Genomic DNA, 23,144 nt, shown 5'->3' with positions numbered 1-23,144 from the left:
TTGATCTTATAAACCCATCTACAACCAATGGCAGATTTTCCAAGAGGAAGATCTGTAATACTCCAAGTCTGATTGGCTGCAAGGGCTGCTAATTCATTCTACATTGCTTGAACCCAGAGAGGATTTTGAATGGCAACCTCATAGTTTTGAGGCTCATCATGAGAAGAAATAGACATTATGGTATGTCTAAGATTAGAGGATAAGGAATTAAAATTAATGAAAGTTTGTATGGGATACTTGGTACTAACCCGATTGCTGCTACTCTGGAAATCTTGCAAATAGATTGGCATCCTCCTGTTACAATCAGATCTCTTAAGGGTAGTAGCAGGAACATCATTGTTATCAACACAAAGATCATCATCATTATTATTAGGAGAACCATAGTCATTATGCATATTTATGTCATCATAAGTTTGAGCATAGTGTTGTGGTATGGGAAGGGAAAGGCTGCTGGGATCTTTTTCATTTTTCAAAAGATATGGAAAACAGTTTTCATAAAAAATAACATTCCTGGAAATTTCAATTGTGAATTTTTAAGTTTAGAAAAATAAAACCTTTGGTGTGTGGTTTAAAACCAAGAATAACACGGTTGTCCAGCTTCTTTTTATGAGCAACAAGAGTAGAAGAATAACACAAATAGCCAAAGATACGCAAGTCAGAAATGTTACACAAATTTCTATGCAATTTTTCATATGGTGTTGCATTATTGAGCAAAGGAGTAGGAATACAATTAATTAAGAAAACAACATGTTGGACAACAAAATTCCAAAAATTAGCAGGGAGTTTAGACTGAAAAAGGGAGAGATCTTGTAACGTTTAAAATGTGTTGATGCTTTCGTTCAACAATACCATTTTGCTCGGGTGTTTCTATGCATGAAGCTTGATGTAAAATGCCTTTTGAAGCAAAAAATTCTTTCATCACAAATTCAACACCATCACCAGTACGAATAGATTTGATTTTTGTTTGAAAGTGGTTTTCAACGTAAGAAATAAAACTCACAACATTAGCTCTAACTTCAGACTTATTTTGCATAGAAAAAATCCAAGTAAAGTGGGAAAAATCATCAATTATAGTGATAAAATATCTATGACCGTGCATAGAGATAATAGAACAAGGATCCCATATATCCATATGAATTAAATCAAATATGTGAGCAGAATGAGTAGTGTTAAGAGAAAAAGGAAGTTTCTTTTGTTTAGCTTGATGACAAGCATCACAAAAATAGGACCTTTCAACAGATATATCAAGATAATAGGTTTGTAAAATCTTTAGTTTTTCATCAGAAGGATGACCTAATTTTTTATGCCAAAGACCAACAGTTTTAGTTACACAATTCAAGAAAGGAGAAACATGTTGTGTAATGGATCTATCTAAACAGTATAAGCCACCAATCAAAGCAACTGAACCAATCCTGTCTCTAGTTCTGCTATCCTGTATGATACACTTGTTAGAACATAAAGTTAAATCACATTTAAGGAAAAAAGTAAGTTTGGATATAGAGACAAGATTGAAAGAAAAAGCTGAAACATATAAAACATTTGTAAGACTAATTCTGTAATTGAGATTAACAGTTCCAGAGTAATTTGATGTAACATAGTGGCCATTGGGTAATTTTATGAGAATAGGATTGATACGATGATAGGTGGAAAAATCAGATAAAGTAAAACATACATGATTTGTTGCTCCAAAGTATAAAATCCAAGTATATTTATTTAGTAAAGGATTTTTTAAGGTATGTGTGTTACCTGCAGAGGTAGAGTCCCGACCTTGTTGGCTTGTATCAGCAACAAAAGATCCAACTTGATTCACTTGAACTTGTCCAGCAGAAGTGTTTGCTTGTTTGAGAAGGTTGGTTAAGATTTGATATTGCTGATGAGTAAAATGAGCATCGCCATTCTCATTGTTGTTAGAATCATACTCCTCTTGAGCGACAATGTTGTTGACAGAATAAGTCTTACCATTTTGGAATTTGTAACCGGGTGGGTAACCATGCTTCTTATAGCATGTATCAACAGTGTGGCCAGTTCTATTGCAGTGTGTGCAAACCTTTCTATTACTATTATGACTGACCCTATTTCGATCCTGATTGGGAAAACCATGTTTTTTTAAAAGCACACACTATCATTATGACCATTCTTGCCACAAAAAGAATAAACAATAGAAGACTGCACATTACTCTTGTTTACCATCGGTTGAACATTCTTTATATTAGCTATCAAAGCATTGCTACTCAATTGTCATTCTTGTTGGGCTACTAAAGAAAAGACTTTTTATATAGGCGGGACAGGTTCCATTAAAAGGACATGGGATTTAACATTGCTATATTGATCGTTTAGACCTCTGGAAAATTGCATACCTTGGTCTTCCCTTTTTCGTTGAGAGACAATAGAGGAGATATTGCAAGTACAATTTTTACAGATGCAAACAAATTCGGGTCTAAAATTTTCTTACTCATCCCAGATCACCCTTAATTTTGTAAAATAGTCGGTGATTGAGAGCTCACCTTGGCTTAGCGAGGATGCCTCCATTTGGAAGTTAGAGATGTGTGAGAGGTCACCTTAAGAATATCTTGTTTGAGATCATTCCAAATTTCTACAGCTTTGTCCATACAAACGATGCTTTGACAGATAGGGACGAAGACAAAGTGGACTAGCCACGAGACCACCATGTTATTGCACCGATTCCACGCTAAGAAGGTGGAATCTGTCTTTGTTGGTTGTGTAGCGATTCCATCTATGAACTCGAGTTTATTCTTAGCGCTCAACGCCGTGAGCATCGACCGGCTCCATGAATGATAATTGCCAGAGTCCAACACCAGTGAGACAAGAGGAGTAACTGGATTCTCCCTTGGATGGAGATACAGATAACTTGGGGTTGATTCCTCCTCTTCCTTCTTCATGCCGAAAGGAAAATCTGTCTAGAAGAAACCAAAAAAGGAGTAAAATAGAAAAAAATAGAACAAGAAAACGAGAAATAATAGAAAAACAGAGGAGAAGCGGAAGAGTGAAAAAGAAAAAGATTGAAAGGAAAGAACGACGAAACAGAATCAATAAGAGATCATAGATGAAGCGCAACAGAGCTCTTCAAAGAAGAGCTCTGATACCATCATGAAAATGGTCAATTGCAGTAAAAGAAAGGGTGTCAAAACAAGAACCGTGAGCACAAAGGAGTTCAAAGAAAGAAGAAGAAGAAACTTTGAGAGAGAGAAAAGATGAGTAAAAAAGGGTTTCATTAATCAGAGGATGAATATACAGTGAAAGTGCTTACAAAGAATAAAAAATGATATAGGCACTAGTAAAAACCCAAAGATCCACAAAGGCCCAAACACAAAAAACAGAAAAAAGCACTAAGAATAGCAGCAGTAACAAAAATACAGCAGTAACAAAATAATGTTTTAACAAACAAGTCTAAATGAGCCAGAAAATTAACAAAGTTAGTCTGTCCCGTATTTTTTTCTATCGGGCTGGGATTCAACCCGCACAACTCACCCCCACATTGTCATCCTTTTGATTCAATCACAAAGACCAAAGTGTAAAACGTGTAAAACTTTTTCTTTATAATCCCATAATTACTACTTGCATCCATACTAATAACAAAAAGACTAAAATACTCTTAAATTATAATTTAATCTTCGACCCTAATTCTTCCTCATCTCCATTTTACTTTTTCTCTCATTCCTCTTGCAACCATCCTTGCCAAGCCACTAACTACTGTTGAGGTAATTTGATTTTTTTTTTTTTAATTTTGCATTGTCAAATCCAGAAAATTTCTTGATTACTCAATCCGTAACATTTTTTTGATTTCACACTCTGAAAACGAGAGGTGTATGTTTATGCAATATTTTGGATTGATAATTCAAAAACACCTTTTTGGATTTGATGTTTTTAGAATAGTGTAAGATATACAATTCTGGAAAGTTTGTTCCATAAGATTTGTTTTTAAATTTCCACTAGGGTAAAACTATAGGAGTGCAGATAGTAATTCTGGAATACAAGAAGCAAAAGCCTTGGTGTAGTCTCATCCTAATTTTCAAGGTTTTTGTTTCCAGCACCCCATCATCAATAACTGCACCCTCACTACTAATAGAAAAAGACTAAATAGCTTCCATCACTGCACCATATCACTATTATTGTCTACTGCAAAAGAAGAAAAGAGGGAGAACTTTACGAGGAAGAAGAAAGAGAAAATATATTAAAAAAAAACAGAAAGTTTGTTTTGAAAAACTGGTTTCAGAATCTATTTTTCATGTTTTGAAAATTCCATTCCAAAAATTTTGTTCTAAAAATTGTTTTGAAAATCCTCTTGTAAAAATTCCAAAAATCGTGTTCTAGAGAATTTTCAGAACAGGTAATCCGGAAGTTAATTTAAAGAAGGGTAAAATGTTCATTTGGACCATTGTGGGGGTGTATCATGAAATTATGGTGGTGCAGGAAGAACAAGCTTATTTCCAATGAGTTGTGATTTTTTAGTTCCAATCTAACAATACTATAGAACACTTTTATAAAAAAATATTTAAATTCAGAAAATAAAGAAATAAACATATACTTTTAAAATTTAAGTTACAATGATAAACTAAATTGTAACATGTAACCTATTACTACATGATCAGATTGTTCTTATGCATGTTTTACAGGCTGTTAATAGTGTCAATTTGTATTGATTATGTGAAAATATGTTGAATTGGATTTATGGTGGTTAAAGGATTTCTTCCTTAGCCCACACGGCTACCAATTATTATAGTCAACTGTCTCAGTTGGAACAGATCAAATTTCATAAGCCAGCTTTGGAAAACTGGTCCCAGAGGCTGTTGACTTTAGTGTAAACGACTTATTCAATTTAAAATGTCTTGTTTTAGCTTGAATGAGAACAACCAGAAACAGTGGTATATAATTTCAAAATCTCTAGAGTAGATCAAGTTGTGCAGAAGTTAAAGTGAATTTCTGAAGATCATTCCTTAACAACTTCACCATCTGCAGGTTCCTTTCCACTTTCTCTGTTATTTTCTAATGCATACTACAAATAATATTTAACAGTCTCTTGAAATGGAATTAGTTTGGTGTTTTTGTCTGGAGTTCAATATTACATTAGTTTTGTATGCTTTTCTGTAATCATAACATGTCTTATCATTTTTAAATCATAACATGCATAACCTAACATGTTAATTTTGTTACAAAGAATTAGGTCTAAGTCCAGATTACAGGAATGAGAAGTGCCCCATATACTTCCTAGTTTCAAATTTGTGCTAAACCTTTTTATTGGAATAAATGATACTTGATCCAACTTTAAGTTCGTGCTGTTTATCTGTAACTGTCACCATGTGATGTTAGGAAATAGTAAGGAAATGGAGGGAGCATCAAATAGTACATCACAAAATCAAGCCCAGTATTTAGAGACAGAATTGACCAGGAAGCTTCAGAAAGTGGTTGTAGAAGTGTCTGAAGTTAACGAGCAATGCATTTATAGAGTACCACAAAAAATTCGCCAAGGTAATCCCAAAGCCTATGCTCCTCAAGTTGTTTCCATTGGCCCGTTTCACAAACATTGTAAGTCTGATGGAGAGAACAAGAATTTTAACAAAATGGAAGAACTCAAACTGAAATATCTCCAGAGATTTCTAGATCGAAACAAGCAGTTAAATATGAAGGATTTGTTTCAAGGACTGATTGAGAAGGAAAAGCGAATTCGAAGGTGTTATGCAGAGCCTATTAATTGCAACAGCAATGATTTCTTAACTATGATTCTGGTTGATGCTTGTTTTATAATTGAGCATTTTCTTAGATTCTATACAGGCTTGGCTTTGATTGAAACAGACCCTTTGTCAAAATCATGGTTGGTAAATGATGTTGTTCATGATCTCACCCTACTTGAAAACCAGCTTCCTTTCTTTGTTCTTGAAGACATATTCAACTCTGCTAAGCCTGGTATGAAAGTTGAATTTCCCTTTAAGAATGATGAAAACATGGATAAATTCATTGGCCCTGTAAGAGATGTTGATTCTCTCTCATGTCTTAGTATTACCTTTCAATATTTTCGGAAATACAACTGCATGAACATAGATGAAAACACAATTGAGAGTCCAAAACACTTCACTGATCTTCTAAGAACTTTCATGAAACCATCAAAAATTCGTTATGAAAGTCTGAAAGTGGGATATATGGTTAAACATCTTCCGAGCGCAAGCCAACTATCAGAAGTGGGTTTGGTATTCAAGGCTAGTTCTAGGAAATGCTTGTTTGACTTCAAGTATCATCGTCTTAGGGGTGTAATGGAAATGCCATGCTTAACTATTGATGATAGAACTGAGATATGGTTCAGGAATATAGTGGCATTGGAGCAATGTCACTACATACTTTCACCCAACATTACTCAGTACTTATTCTTTCTTTATTTTCTTATCAACACAGAAAAAGATGTGAACATACTAATTGATAAGAAAATTATAGTCAATTGCATGGGTGATGCCAGTGCTGTGGCTAAAATGTTTAACAATCTTTGCTCAAATGTTATTGTGTCATATATTAGTGAAGATTATTGCTCACTCTACGATGACTTGATTAAATTCCATGAAAATCCTGGCAACAAGAACAAGGCTATCTTTTATCATGAGTACTTCAACACTCCATGGAAAAAGGCATCTACAACTGCAGCAGTTCTACTGCTTTTGCTCACTCTAATTCAAGCTATTTGTTCAGTCATCTCAGTATTTTGAGGGCAAGAAACTATAATACACTAAATCCTAAGTACACTGTTCTGATATTTCTTACGAGGACCTCTATTAGCAAATTGTATCTTTCTTACACCAAAGATTAGTAAATTGTATATTTGTGCATTTTGTGTGTCCTTTTCAATCCCTCCAATAACTTTGTCACATTAATTCATATGACACATCAACACAAAGTAGAATTAACACTGTTAATATTATGATTAAAATTATCTACTCTATGGTATGCATGGGAATTGCTTTTATTTATAAACTTTCAAATCTTTATCCTTTTAAAATTTATCTTAAAATAAATCTCAGAGTCTTACAATTTTTCAATCATTAATATTTTTCATCAATAATTTCAATTCGGTAACTTGATTTTTATAAAATATTAAAATAAAAATAACTAACAACAAATAATAAATATATGTAGGTATCCATATCTATTTTCTATCAATAACTTTGCTAGCTAATATATGCTAAGCAAATTTTATTATCATCCCTAACTTTAATACCTCTAATTGATACCACGAGATTGCAACATAGTCCTGAATAAGAGTAAGTAGGTAAAATCAGTCCGCAAATTGGTTAGAAGGATGATTCTGGGATGGAAATAATTAATTTGATTGAATTTTCCAGCTGAAAATCTCCAAATGCAAAAGCAGAACAGAAAGAATAAGTGCATCAACTTCCTAGAATACTTATTGTCCAGAATATAGCTGATGGAGTTTTATTAAATGAAACTAGAGCAAGTCCGAAATCACATTTTTAGCCTGCAATCAGCATGAGCTAGAATAGTTTTTTGACTTCTAATCACAATGAAAAACTCTAAGAGAAAATAAAATTGAGAATGCTTGCCTTAGTCACTTCATGAAGCTCAGATCCATCAACATAAACACAACATACACATCCCTGAACTCTCATCGTGAGGGAGGAAACATTACATGCTTAATTTCAACCATTTCAGGATGTGGAAGCAAACAAAGGAGTTTGATTTTTGTTAGAAAAATCCAATCACTTCTAGGATGTCATACCTACTTGCCTCTTCATGCTTATCAAAAATCTCTATTTCTGCTGTTCCCTGTTTGATAAATCAGAAAAGATTATGCAGAGACAGAAAAATAACATGTAAAGATTATGAGTACTACAAATTAAGGTAATCTCGTCTTTCAACCTACTACAAATTTACGTGGTAATAGATGTAAACCACAGATACAGGAAGCATATAAACATGACTAGAATATATATGGGACAGTCACATAGCAGACAATCTCACACTTCAATAAAGTCCCAGACCCTATCAGGGGAGTTTTTTAGTTTCAATGGGATCAGCTAAAACTTTCAGAAATTGAAAAGTAAGAATGGAAAGAAGTAGCAAGGAAGGAAGAAAAAAGGGACATCATTCTGATTCTGATATCAAATCCAAAACAAAATTCTATGAAAATACCATTCTGATTCTGATTTAGTTGCCAATAAATTCAATTTATGTTCAGAATGTTCTCATGAAGATTGTAATCCCATAAAGAACTGTATTGTAAAATGCCACCATGTAGTGCTGGTTATGATAAAATGTTAATTTAATTGCAGTTTTCTTATGAAACTATCAGTTTGAGGCATATCATAACTTCTTAATAGCGAGAATAACTAAACCTTTTTGTAATCATACACACACGAAGGAAGGATGGTGTGGCAGTGTAGATCTGTAGAAGTTCAGGCTAAAATATTCAAGGGACAAGACAGGAGGCTGCAGCAAAACCAGAGAGACCAATGGCTTATATACTCTGTATCTTCTACTATAGTGTCTTCTACAACCTGGTAAAAAAAATATCCAAAATTTGAATTTCATTGCATTGAAGCTTATTTACATAATATAAAACTTGTTATGAGTTACATCAATATCAATAACGTGGTAGAGAATCTCTAGAAGTAAAATGAACTTCAAACTTTCGTCCAACAATTTTCCCATCAAATGATCAGCAGCTGTGCATTATCTATTATCATGAGGACTGGACTTGTCCCAAGTAAGTCCACTGTTTTTCTTCCTTCTCTCCCCACCTTATTTCCTTGCACACTTAAAGTTTCTTACTGTATGTAAATGTGATTTCTACCATTATGAAAGAAATAGGGCTTCCCTGAAATGCAACACTGGACGCCCTAAAGAAAAATCATCAATGGACTGTGACGACCATGAATGGGGAATATCACACTGATAAAGAAAAAAAAGGCATCAGAATTTTAGACATAGGTAGGGAGGTCACAGTTTTAGTCTTGACAAACAATGAAATCATTAATTTCAACCCCTCTACTAATCATTTAAACAAATTCTACAATAAAAATGCAATTTCAAAGAACACAGAAGTTCGATAGCAATCAAAATGCAGAGTAGAAAATAAAAAATATCAACTCTTGAAATCCAATATGCAACACGGAAAACATCAGAAACAGAGAGGTCACAGCGAAACGAACTCCTCTTGTCAACCGATACAAAATTTACAAACCATTCATGAATGGCAAAAAGATAAACGTAATTTGATATTCAAATGAGGTGTCACCTTTTATCATTACAACAAGCCTCTAGAGATCATTTCACGAAAAAAATTCTCAGCCTTTTCATTCTCATCCTTTTTAAAGAGAGCACGGATGATTATTTCAAAAGTTATGGCATCAGGGACGCAACCATTGTCTTCCATTTTGGACCACAACTTCAATGCCTCATCAAGCAAACCCTCCTTACAAAGACCATTGATCATAACATTATAAGTGCAGATGTTGAGGCTGTGACCTTTAATCAAAAGATTTTGAAAAACCTCTTGTGCATTCTTAAGTCTTCCCCCTCTACACATTCCATCAATAAGTATGGTTGAAGTGTACATAGTGGGCCGAATTCCATTCTCTATCATTTTGCTCAATAATTCAATTGCCTTGTCTAAATGATGGTTTTTGCATAAAGAATCTATCAAGGAATTGTAAGTGATTACATCTGCTTTTTGATTTCTATCATTCATCTCATCAATAAGAGCCCAAGCATAAGAGATTCTTCCAGATTTGCATAAACCATCAATAAGAGAACTGTAAGTTACTTTATTAGGAATCATATTCCTCTCATGCATCTCCTGAAAGAGATTCATGGCCTCATCCACCCTTTTGTTCTTACATAGTCCATTTATTGTGATATTGTAGCTGCAAACATCAGGAGTTACTCCCATTTGGGTCATTGCATTGAATACATGTTTCGCATTCTTCACTTTATTAACTAAGTAATACCCATCCATTAAAGCGTTAAGGGTAAAAATATTAGGTTTCACATAAGCTTTCACCATCACAGCTAACACATTCTTGGCTTCTTTTACCTTTCCTTCCTTACATAATGCATCAATCAGTATAGTATAGGTATAAACATTTGGCCTAATGTTATTTGATACCATTTCATTCAGTATCTGAATAGCTTTTTGTAACTGATCCGCAATACAAAAGCCATAAACTAGAGTAGTGTAGGTTAAAAGATTAGGAGAAATTCCATTGGCAACCATTTCAGAATACAAATCAAAAGCTTCATTTGCAAATTTATCTTTGAATAGAAAGTTAATTATTGTGGTGTACATTACCACACTAGGCTTAGTTGATCGACCTTCAATTATTCTGAGCAATTGGATGGCCGCTTTGATTTCTCCTACTTTGCACAATCCATTGATCAAAGTACCGTAACTCACAAGGTCTAGCCGAAATCCTTGTGCTAACACCTTGTCATGAAAGTTGAGTGCTTCCTGGACCTCACCCTTAAGACAGAAACCTCTGATGAGCGTAGTTAAGGTTATGGCATCTGGGTGATAACCCAGTTTGAGAATCTTGGAAAAAACAGAGAAAGCGAAGGTCATTTGAGACAAGTGGCAGAAACAATTGATGAGGGTGTTGAGATTGACAAGGTCACTGTGAATTCCCTTGAGTTCCATTTGCTTAAAAAGGGAAATAGCAGTGGGATAGTGCTTCATCCTCACAAGGGATCCCAAAATCTTTCCAAATACGATAAGGGGAGGAACACGGCGCATATGAAGCATACGATTAAATTCGAAGACAACGTGCTGAACAGTGTCATCGTCAAGTAGTGGGGTCTGAGAGAGAGAGTGAAAGAGAGAAGTAGGGTTTGGAAGAGAAGGAGGAGAATTGGAGACAGAACAACAAAGAGAAAACCTGAACCTTAGCAACATTGTTATGTAAACTTTGGAGGCTGTAACAAAGTCTCCAACTAAATCTGCGGATGTGTGTTGCATTGTCTATTTATTAATAACGCATATAAATATTGTTTTCATCCACATTTTTTTATGGTATATTTTGGTTTTGTAATTATTATTATTATAAAACTTATTTATAATCTTCATATAATATACATTTGTCACCATTATTTCAACTTCAATACTATTTTTTTCTCAATATTTATTTTAATTAGTCTTTTTTTATTTATTTTGTATATACATCTTCATATCATATACATCTTCCTTAATTTTTTTATTTATTTTTAATATAGTCTCAAATTTGGTTTAAAAGATGTTAAAAAGGGTTAATTTGATCCTTTTCATTAACAACAAAAATAGACATAACATGCATGTGAAGTTTTAAGCCTCTTAAGTGGATACTGCAGACACTCTCAATCCAAGAAAAAATTATTTTACCCATGGATAATTACTCATTAATTATTTTACACACAGATAATTATTCATTGACATTTTTTTATGTAAATTTATTTTACTTACTACCTATATGGTGGGAATATTATCATTTACAAAAGGGAAAAAAAGTGCATAAGCGAAACACAGAAAAGTTTTACCCATGGGTGAAAAAGATTTAATAGTAGGTAATTTTTTTAAAATTAAAATAAAATAAAAAGTATGTTTGAGATTGTGAAACAAGATTCATATCTTTTTAAAATAACAAATGAAAAGAACATGTCCCTTTGTCTTTGTTTTGTAGTCTGAAACATTCAAAACCTTAAGTCTTTTTTGAGAAATTGAGAATCCAAATCTAGAATTTAGAGTTGTGAAATCAAAATTGAAACTGTGACGAAAATTCAAATCGAAACTTTAAGAATTCTAAAATAAAACTGAAATCCACAAACTATTGTCGTGTTCTTAGGTTTAAAAATCTCTTCCTTAAATTTCTCAAATTGAAACGTAAATTCCTAATTCATCTATTGAAATCTGTATTAAACCACATTAGCACAACTACCCTATCTATGATCATGGAACATAACTTGTTGATAAGGCAGCGGGTGTAGAAAATAATTTTTCTTTGGGTTTCATCAAAATGTTTTTTAATAGTACCAAACATCCGCCTTACCACCAATAACTCACATTCACAAGGTATCTTACATTCATTTTCACTAGGGGGTTTTGAAGGAGTAGGGGAGGTAGACCTAAAAGATTGATCATTATGCTCACTGACTACTATCCCCCTTTTACCATCATGGTTCTTTTGCTAGGGCAATTTGCAACGATATGACCAAAACCTAAACATTTAAAAAACATTTTTTATTTGATGTTTTGGTTGGCAATTTAGTCTTAGAAGGAGAAAGATTGTTGTTCCTGCCGGTTGACCTAACGCAAGAGCGTTGCCTCGTCACGATCTTCCTCACCAGCTTCACGCTACGTGCCCTTCAAGTCCACACCACAAAAGCCTCTCTGGGAACCTGAAAAACACACGGTGGCGCCTTTGCGGCCGGTGGCGCTCCGACGCTCAAGTCAGTGACACGAACACCCAAAACTCAGAGAAAAATATACTCTGTAGAACCGTACTAAAGTGCACACAACCCTAGCAATGAGCCGTAATGGAAAACGTACCTCTGCAAATTCTGTTAAGTTTACCTTTATAGCTAGGTTTTTTCTCTCTCCAGGCCGTTATTCTTTGGACGCGAGGCTCGCATCCAACCCTGCGCGTGTCATCATCTGGGCTGGGGTAGCAGGTAGTACCCAACCCTACATGTGTCATCATCTGGGTTGGGGTAACAGGTAGCATCCAACCCTACACATGTCGTCATCTGGGTTGGGGTAACTTGAGGACCATTTCTATGTAGCATGCAGTTACGCGACCACGTCTCCTATTCAAGGTGCAACCTAGCACGTAACACGCTCTGGAACGCCACCTGACAAGGCGAGTATCGGATGCAACAAAGTGTTGGGTTTAATAGTGCCAAAGTTCAAGAGGGGGGGTGAATTGACCTTTTAAAACTTTCTCGCAGAAACAGTGTTTAACACAGTTTTACAGAAAATAAATCGATTTATGTGAGAATGAACAGATTTATTTCAACACTGTTTTTGTTTGAAAAGCTTTTAATTCAGCAAGGTAAATCACAAGATTATGCAGTGAGAATTTCCAGATGCACACACACAGATATCAGATTTGAAAAACAGTGAAACACAAAACAGCAAGCTTCAATTTCAAACAAGTGATTAAGGTTCAACTGATAGCATACTAATTAATTGAGTGACCTTTGCAAACAACCTGTTCCAGTGGCTTTTAACAGACTATGAGTGTTCTTCTTGATGTCAAGCAATTTTCCAGAAATTAAGAACAATGAATCACAGAACAGCAAGCTTCAACTTTAAGCAATTGTTTAAGGTTCAATTAATGGCTTTGACAGTTTCTTGAGCAACCTATCACAGTCAATCTGTTCCAATGGCTTTTAGCAGATTATATATGTTCTTATCAGATTCAAACAACTTTTTCAGAAATCAAGAACAGTATGCACAGTGCCCAGAATGAACAGATTTATTTTCAATTGAACTGATTTATTTCTTTGCTGTTTTATCAATTATGCAGAAACGAAATTGCAGAGAGTGAGAGAGAATGAACACAAGCAGTTATATTGGTTCACTCAACTGAGCTACATCCAGTCTTCACCAACAACAGGTGGAATTCACTAAAACACAGTACAACCAAGTACAATTCCCACTGTTCTTGAAACCTACAAGAACTTAGGTACTCTTGCTGAAAAAACCTATTTCAGCACACACACACCCACTCTTCAAGAACACCTATCAAGAAGAGTGTTCAACCAAACTATTACAAGAAATGAGAAGTGAAACGACTACACCTGATTGAGGATACAAAGATCTGCCTTAAACCAGTAGGTAAGATTGCTAGAACAATAGCAACACCTCACACCAAGCTTTTGGAACCAAACCAAGAACAAGCACTTTGTGATTTTTGAAATCTTTGAAGAACAAATGCTAATCCTTTGTAAACACTTAACTCTCTGCTGTCAAAACTTGTTTTTGCAAATGTATGAACTGTTGTTAAACTCAGAAACAAGTTTGCATTTTATAGAAAACCAACTTATAACAGATTTTTGAAAAACAGTTAAAGCTGTTATAAAATGAACAGATTGAAAATAAAATGAACAAATTTATTTTCAAAAGCAGTTAGAGAATTTGTTAAGTGAGGAGACTTAGTCAACCATTCTGGTGCTGAGATAAAACTGAAAAACGTTTAAGCTTGACATGGCACCAGAGACAAAAAGAATCTATTCATTTACAGATGAACAGATTTATTTTTCAAAACGAAAACAGAGAAAGTTTAACTATTTAAAACTCAGTCGTTTTGAAAAGAAGAGGACTTAGTCAAAATACCTGATGCACAAAAACTAATTTTTACAAGACTTAGCCAAGGCATCAGTGTAAAAATGAATCTGTTTATTTAAAAAAGAACAGATTTATTTTTATGCAGTAAACGTGTTTTTTGTAAAACATGTGAAAAAAAGTTTAAGAAAACTTATGCTTGTTCTTATCACATGGCCAGTGGTTATGAGGTGAGTTACTCAGCAAAAAGCCCACTCTTAGACAACCTCTAAGCACTCCCTAAGACATACTTAAAGCAAAGCAAAATACAAATGAAATGTACATATAAGACTTCATCAAACACTACATATAAGTCTTCATCAAACACAATCTTGAAAGGGTAGCAACCATCTTCAACACAAAGTACACCATCTATGTGATATCGCTTGTCGCAGGTGCCACCTTCCTCTTTGCCACGCCATGCATGTTCTAACTGAGAGGAACCTGCCATCGACGAATGTCCACTCTGGGAATCCCGTCGTCGAGGAGCAAGTTGTTTACTCCAACTCATTTAACCTTCACGCCTCATGCTGGCATAACAATCATCTTGACTGAACTTACACACTTGAACTTCCTCGCCTGAACCCCCAACAGCTTCAACTGAGTTTACACTACAAAAAAAAGTGTATATTGTGGCGGTTTTTTTCGTATAAAGTGGCGTTTATAACCGCCACAATATACATTTGTGGCGGTTTCCCTAACCGCCATAGAACTGGCCGCCACAAAGTTTAATGTGGCGGTTTTATGTTACCTGCCGCAACACCCGTCACTTTAAACATAGTGTAAGTAGTGGCGGTTTTTATATGTAACTAGTGTCAGTTATAACTGTCACAATTTACATTCACTGAAGAAGATTCTGGCGCCATAATATACGTAAATAGTGTCAGTTATAACTGTCGCAATTTACATTCACTGAAGAAGATTCTGGCGCCATAATATACGTAAATAGTGTCAGTTATAACTGTCGCAATTTACATTCATTGAAGAAGATTCTAACGCCATAATATATGTAAGTAGTGACGTTTTTAACTGACGTAATTTTAATTCTGAATAAATAAAATTTAACCACCACTTTTTTACAATTTTTTTTATAATCGGATTTATACAATTATAAAATTTAACTACCACTTTTTCATAATAAAATAAAATAATGTATAAAGTTATAATCATCCATTTTATTGAAAATTAAAGCACACATAATAATGTTCAAAAGTTTATATGTAATTGAAAATTAAAACACATAAAAAGTTCATACATCCCTAATCAAGTTTAAAATTACAACAAATAATTTTTCAAAAGTTCATACATCCCTAATCAAGTTTAAAATTAAACACACATCCCTAATCAGTTTTGTTTCCAGCACTTGATCTTATTACTAGATTCTATTATTTTATTAAGTGATGAAGCACCACTTCAAGTATCTGATGCCTGGAATGAAAAGATCCTGAATGAGTTCCTATCTATGAACTTGGGCCCAGACTAAACCAGCCTACTTCGTAATTTCAGGATAATCTTGAGAAGCCACAACCTGCAGTTTTAACACACCATTATTATTTAAATAGCTAAAGAAAATGTCGGTATTTCTCCTAAACACTTTTACATTAATTTTCAATGCAACATTTGCAAGGTACTGCTTGCTCATTTTAAAGACATGCTTAGTCAAACAACATTGTGAAACTAGTCCAAGATCTGTCTAATATACATTTAAGGTCACCTACACAAAAAATAATACAAAATTAAGATATTTTCACATATACGTGTGCATAAAAAAAAAACAAGTTACAACGATCACAGTCAATGCACCAACCATAGAGAGATCCATTATTGTTTGGCAAAATAACAATGAGCAAATCAAGCTCCCCTTCCCTGAAGCTTATTCTTTGCATCATGATAACAGGTTTTCAGATCTTTCTCCGGTGGGACAATTGGCTCAGGATTAAATGTCTGATCACATGAAACAAATGAGTCAAGCAATCAAGAAAGCTGCATGCAAAACAAATTGATTAAAGATATATAGCACATCTGAGCAAGTTCATAGCAAAAGCCACGGGAAACACTATCTTGAACACTCTTTGAAAAATTTATGCAGAACCAGTTGTTAACCGTACCCCCATCCTCCATTTTCTGAAAGAAATAGAAAATTATTATTCATAAAAAAAAAGTTGAGAAATAATCTAATTGCAAAAAACCAAGCCAGACATCCCTAATAAAGTCATTCAAAAGACAAACACCTTGTAACCATGCATGTAGTACCACATGACGCAATTTATTAGAATTTCACTCAAACTTAAAAACTAATGAACCTAATACGGTTCACATCTTTAAACCATTAAAGATAAAAAAAAAACACATTTTATATTATTATCATATAATGTACACAAGTACCTTGTTCATCATGTTCGATTGCCCAACTTGAGGAAGACAATCCTTCTCTCTACCCGTGTCATGATACTTGAGCTGAAAGAAACATAAAATCAATGGTATTATGAATAATTTATATTCATCTCTTTTTCAATGGAGTATACATGATAAAATAAGAGAGGATAAGGTGCAAAGGGGAATAATTTACTCTAAACTAGAACTATACTAAAATTAAAGTTGCTTCTAGATATTATTGATGAAGAACTAACCAGTTTCCAACTACAATGCTCTTTATAGACTTATTAAGAAAGATGGATAATGAGATTTTGTCATGTTTCTCGAGGGCCATCAAATGATTGTGTCTTTCTCAAATTCCAATGGAGGCCTTCATGAATGCTGCGCAAGAAGTCATTAGTGGAATCATCGAAACAAATTATTTCTAGTATAAATCACCGGTAATGTAATTGCTGGAAATCTGAAGTTTAATAATACAATAATAATATAAATACAATGTATTATTTATAGTCTTTAATATTTATGGTAGTTTAGACTATTTTTTTACATCCTTTTCAGTAAAGTTTAATTTTAATTTTTAAATTAAAATAGAAAAACATTTTAAGGAACTAAAACAAAAAAAATTAAAAAGAAAATTTTATAAAGATCAAAAACAATTTTATATATAGCCTTATCTTTTGTACTTCTGTTAGTAATAAGCAAGAACGAAGTGTCCATGTTCTGGAGGACTAAACTGTTTGGGCTGAGAGTGGCTTCTGGAACGTAACATAAATCTTCAAGAACAGATCTTATTTTCTCATTTGATTTCATAATTACCCCAAAATTCTTTCTCCTTATATTTCTATCATAAAATAAATAATTTGAATTAATAATTTTCAATATTTATAATTATAAAATAAAAGACACTAATAAACATAAAATAAAAGACAATGAAAGATATATCAAATTGAAATTTACAATTACAAGGGAATACCTTGTTGCAGATGATAAAAGACCAAGAAATGCAGAAACAGCCTCATGTTCACTCTCTTCTTCGTATGCCATAAATGTTTCACTAATACGGTTGTCTCTCCTTCTCACTTTTTCTCCCAGAAGACTTGCATCATCCACTTCTTTTCTATCGCTCAACCATCAATTAGAAATAACAGTTGACTCCAAAATTCCCATCAACTTCTTTAAAAATACACACAAACTTTATTATTTATATCTTTATTTATTTCCATTTGATATATAATTTGGAAGAATGTCTCCCTAGAACAATTAAACTAGGAATTAATATTGTAAGCAACGTGTCAAAATTAGACTTACCAAGCTACATCACCACCTACCTATTCCCTTACCCACCCTTCTTCTTCAATTGGTTACATATAATAGCTACTATATATTCTTGTTTCTCACGCTCACTATAATTTATGTTACAATACTTCAAAACATTCATAATCTTTAGAGAGGAAGGTACTTAATGTAACTTTTTACTAAATTAGTTACATGATGAAAGAAATATATATTAATATCATGATTTCTCATACTTGTTCAAGGTATAGTCAAATTAAAAATTAATCTATATGTATTTTATTTTAAATCGGTGTCCTTCTGAAAGAAATTTGCATTTTTTGAGTGCTTATACAAAAAATGTTAATTAACATTTTAGAAAAATACTAACCTTATCTTAACATTTTAGAAAAATGCAACATGTCATATTTAAGTCATTGAATATTGGAAATCCAAACATTAGACAGGTAAGCATTGTCCTAACAAAGTTGTATGGCTCTAGACTGAAAATTTAAAGTGTAAGGTATGTTATAAATAATATTTTGGGTAGGATTGTATGCAGTAGAGAATATTATAGGTTGATTAAAAAAAGAAAATAATATTAAGAAGGTTATATTCAAAATATCTAAGAATATGTGCTTAAGCATGATTGTTTTGTATATTCAATTAGGTAGGGCATTAAGAAGAAAGTGAAAAACTGTGTGCAGGGACATTGTGGGTAAAGTTGATGAAGGGACCCAAGTTCTTCCCTCCATTGTGTCCACTCTCTGAGTCAAAGACATAGTCCTACAAAAAGATTCCCATCGTATTAAAAAAATGTTTGGTTATTCCTTTTAGTTATTTTCATCGAATCCAACATGAATTATTAGACTTTGTTCTTATCTGCACGAGGAAACCGCATCTTTAGTTACCGTGGATCAAGCAGTATTTTCAAGTATATTTTTTCACAAAAGTTTGTTAATTCTTCTAAGTTCAAACATCCAATATATAGTACTACCTGATGTATGACCTCGTACTGCTTCCCCTACAGCTCCAAGCAACAACTTATCATGTGATATAGAAGTCTTGCGTCCCTATTCCTGGTACAGCTCTATAGCAATATGCCCATGCGACAGCCATTCAACAGAAGCTACATTAACAGCCTCAACGCAACTGAAACCGCAGTTGAACCCAGAGTGGTAGCCTCGAGGAAATGTCAGAACAAAAGTCCCCAGGGTTTTGGACACACCTATAAACTGGTACTCCTTTAGACTTAAAGATAGAAGGAGAAAGCTGAGTGACCTGCAACAAGTTAGAAATACAAGCAACAATCCAAAGAAATAAACAAGATCATCACTAGTTACCTACTTAATAATAGAAATATGGACAGGTGGGTAGAAGAGAGAGTTTAACTGTTTTGAAAAACTGTTTATCATTTATCATAAACAGACATGACTACGCATCCAATATCCAATAGGTTTAGAATAAACCATGAGTACATTTAGCAAAAACACTTAAATAAATTGTCAAAGTCTTTCCTAATGCTAACGGATAACAGGTAAAAGTAAGCTACTAGACCTTCTTTTAACAACTTCACCAGCCACAAGCAATCTAATGACATTCACATCGCAAATAACGACCAACTAGCAGCAACCAAATTGAAACAAATGCCAGAGACGAAAGAAAGAATCTCACATCACCAATCTATCTTCTGAAAGAGATGGAAGAATACGTTTAACAGCGACTGGTGTTCCACGCCAATGGGCTTTTAAAATCTCACCAAAAGACCCCTTCATGAAACATAAAGATGATATACACGAAAAGAAATTATACCATTGTCTTGCTATTTTTGGTATAGATCATATATATCCTTCAACAAATAAAATCTTGTTCAATCCAGGTAAGATTACTATGGACGGTAAAGCTCTCCTCCTAGTATTTAATGTATCTTTATACTGAGGACTCTAATTCGAGAGAACTAGATAAGCTGAAACAACCCCATGCCAATTAATCTGTTTTCTTAGGAGAATATATTATCCCTCTCTTTTTCTAATTAATTTTAAAAGCAGTTTTCCTTTTTCTAAAATTTGTTTGTCTGTTGAGCACATTGGAGAGAGTTTGTCTCTTGAGCATTTTTTCCTTCTAAAACCTTATCCTCTGACTGAACACATAAACAGTGCATTTAAAGAAAACAAAGAGAAGACGATGAAAAAACACTTTTCAGTTGTTGCTGTTATTGGATTTTTTACAACAGCTGTTTTGAAAAAAAAATCAGTACTTAATTTATTTCATATGAGAAACTGATGGATCTTTAGTGTAAAATTGTTTTAGAAAACAACTTTTAACACAAAAAGTCTGAGAGGAATGAAACATAACAGAAATTTGTTTCCTTTTTTCCAGAATCATCCATAAAAAAGCTTGAAATACGACGATCGTACTTGGATGATGATTGTACCGCCCTGGTAGTCGGGAGTGATGACGTGGCATCCTGCTACAGTATAGGCGTGTTGGCAAGGCGCCAGGCTGACAGAAGGGAAGGAAGTCGGGGGGCTCGTGAAGCCGCCAGTTATTGAGTTGGCGTGTTCCGATCTCCAGCATATCAGAATAGGCGATCACCGGGTTAAAGATGAAGTCGCCAGATGTGAACTCAGGCGACCAAGCGGTTGGAGATCGCCAGAGAAAGCACATCGCCGAAGACGAAGGAGAAGCAAGTTATGAAGGCGGCCGGCGAGACCACAGGGAAGGTGTATGAGGACACCCTAACTCGCCAATTCCAGTAGAGATCGCACTCCCAAGTTAGCTGTGCACTGGGCAGTACCATGCATAAGTAACTTAGCCAAAATGAGAGTAGAAGCAGCGCCAAGTCAAGGAGGCTCTAGATGATGGCACGTGTACGACTGGATGCGAGCCACGTGTCCAGGTCTGTAACTGCCAGGAGAGAGAAAGCAACCAGGTATATAAGAGTTCTCAACGAACTTTCTGAGGTACGCACGTTCAGATTATACTCTTTACGCTTGCGAGTTATAGAGCTGACTGTGAGAGAGGATTTGCACGGTTCTTGTTCTCTTAGTATTTGGTGATTCGGTCACTGACTTGGGCGTTGGAGTGCGATCGGCCGCAGCGGCGCCGCTCTGTTTCTTTGCAGGTTCTTGAGGTGGATCTCGAAGAGGAACGGAGGTGTGAAGCGGTGCGCACGTCGATCCTTTGACGAGGCAGACATAACCATTTTTCCATCCATCTCTAAACAATCAATAGATGTACTATAAGGCTAAATCAGTAAACCAGACATACAAATCTGAAGAAATAAACACAGATGAAAAGTAAAACAATTGAATGCCTAATCGTTATGATCGACGAATAAATTAACCATATCTAAATTCCATTAACAGGAAATCCAAGGAAAATCAAGATGTCATGCATGCTTATGACAGCAGAATAAAAAATCATAACCCGATACTATCACACATAATCAAAGAATCAAACCAAAAAAGTCAGTTAACAAAACAGAATCAATTACCTGAGGTCAACAGGCAGGATCAATGATTACGCAGCAAACACTTCAGTCCACTATCAAACTTGCCACTATTGGGACTAAAGCATAGCACAACATCAACAAATTGCACTCAACACAACAAATAGTTCTGTCGTGGTTTAGCAAACAAATCTGGGCAAAAAGATGACACCTATACTATGTGTCCCCTTAGTCTCACACAAATGCATATCCTTACGTCCTTTCCATCCTGAAAAAGCATTTCGAAGACAAAAAAAACACATGTAAATATATTACAGATATATTTCAGGAGATCTGATACAAATTTGATTTAGTTGACTTTATTTCTATTTATATCAGATTTTATTTGTATTACGCAGACAACCTATTTTGGGAATATTTGCTGTAAATTATTTTGACAAGAACCATGGAAGAACTCCACCACCAAAAAAGCTAGCTACAGTAGTAGTTGAAGAGTCGAAGACCTTATAAACCTCACACTAGAATCTCATACTACCTTATCTACTGTAGTATTCTTCAATTAAAATTAAGTTTTCACCATCACCTCAATCAATTTTTATTCACGAACTATTAAGACAAAACTACTTCATGGCATTCTTCCTAAATTAAATTTTGTTGTTAAGTTGCACATGCAAATGTGGTGATTAAAGAGTTAAAAGATGTACTCACTCTGTTTCACTTTCTCTCTTTCTCTCCTGCGGAGAATAAGAACATTAGAAAGTTGGGACAACTGCATATTTATGATCACAACTCTTATTATATGTGGCATTGGGAGTGTCTAGTTTTTTCAATTAGAAATGAAGTATTTTTTTTCAATCTTTTTCTTTGGTCTCAAGCATTGTAAACACATATTGTGATGAATTCAATGAAATACATGCTAGAAAATAAGGAAACTATGTAGTTCTTACCCAACAAAAGGAGGAAAAGCACATTCCAATGTACAACCATGGGACTAAAACACTAGATATATCACTGATTTCATAAGAGAGAAGAGATCCAGGAAGCCTTGCAAAGTTATTTAAATTCTAGCCAGACTTTACGTACTGGTCATGTGAAGCAGAACCTAGTTGACTAGATTTCCTAGGGAAACCACTCCCAAAAAATCCAGTTTCCAGATCAGCTCCATAAAGCACTTAGAAGTGATAGAAAATTAAATGTAAGTAGAGCAACATATAAGGGCAACAAATAGATAATAGTTTCATGCAGCAAAATATTATTGAGTTTCTACAGAATGTGACCTCAATTTCTTCAGTAGGAAATGTTGAGTATTAATTGTATTCAAAATCAAGATATAAATCAATATGACACGGACTTGATCAAGCCACCTACAGTCACCCACAGTCAGAGTCTTCATCTGAATGGTCCTCATATTGTCCATAATTAATCCATGGTCTTCGACGAAGGGATCTAGGAACCTTTGCAGTTTCACGAACTTGAACATCATTTTCCACCTTAGATGTAAAACAATAGCACTCTAAATACACACTAGAACGCAAATTAAATTTAAAGGACCATACACTAAAATTTGTTCACAATAGATTTCACAAATTAAGAACCAGCACACGACAAAGGAAATCGAGCAATAGATTTCGAAGACAAGTTTATAGAGCACAAACCTGAACAAAGGTGGACAGAAGTTTGAAATCCTTACGAGGAGGAGGCAATGGCGGACAGTGAAGGGCACGAGATTGAGGA

General features: G+C 34.4%; 2 protein-coding genes across 6 annotated transcripts; one reads left to right on the top strand and one right to left on the bottom strand.

The window, feature by feature from the left end:
- The first annotated feature begins 4,646 nt into the window (after window positions 1–4,646).
- LOC137837406 (UPF0481 protein At3g47200-like) lies at window positions 4,647–6,830 on the top strand. Of its 2 annotated transcripts, none has more exons than XM_090301709.1 (2): window positions 4,647–4,977; window positions 5,177–6,830. In XM_090301709.1, the coding sequence occupies exon 2, from the start codon at window positions 5,322–5,324 to the stop codon at window positions 6,708–6,710; it is 1,389 nt and encodes a 462-aa protein (XP_090157835.1). In that variant the 5' UTR covers window positions 4,647–4,977; window positions 5,177–5,321; the 3' UTR covers window positions 6,711–6,830. The 2 variants fall into 2 exon arrangements, with proteins under 2 accessions (XP_090157835.1, XP_090157836.1); XM_090301710.1 differs by having other exon boundaries at window positions 4,774–4,977; window positions 5,329–6,830.
- Window positions 6,831–7,533: 703 nt separating this feature from the next.
- On the bottom strand, window positions 7,534–11,003 carry LOC137837405 (uncharacterized). Of its 4 annotated transcripts, none has more exons than XM_090301708.1 (2): window positions 10,310–11,003; window positions 7,534–7,785 (listed from the first exon to the last, which is right to left on the bottom strand). In XM_090301708.1, the coding sequence occupies exons 1-2, from the start codon at window positions 10,970–10,972 to the stop codon at window positions 7,705–7,707; spliced, it is 744 nt and encodes a 247-aa protein (XP_090157834.1). In that variant the 5' UTR covers window positions 10,973–11,003; the 3' UTR covers window positions 7,534–7,704. The 4 variants fall into 4 exon arrangements, with proteins under 4 accessions (XP_090157834.1, XP_068502487.2, XP_068502486.2 ...); XM_068646386.2 differs by having other exon boundaries at window positions 9,257–10,973; XM_068646385.2 differs by lacking the exon at window positions 7,534–7,785 and adding an exon at window positions 8,362–8,516 and having other exon boundaries at window positions 9,257–10,973.
- Window positions 11,004–23,144: the final 12,141 nt, after the last annotated feature.

Source organism: Phaseolus vulgaris, chromosome 4, assembly GCF_051622355.1.
Source record: "Phaseolus vulgaris cultivar YP4 chromosome 4, ASM5162235v1, whole genome shotgun sequence".
NCBI lineage: Eukaryota > Viridiplantae > Streptophyta > Magnoliopsida > Fabales > Fabaceae > Phaseolus > Phaseolus vulgaris.
This window is presented reverse-complemented; position numbering and strand designations above follow the sequence as displayed.

Coding starts and splice junctions, on each gene's coding strand:
- LOC137837406 (XM_090301709.1), top strand. CDS start 5,322: ATGTTAGGAAATAGTAAGGAAATGGAGGGAGCATCAAATAGTACATCA.
- LOC137837405 (XM_068646386.2), bottom strand. CDS start 10,972: ATGCAACACACATCCGCAGATTTAGTTGGAGACTTTGTTACAGCCTCC.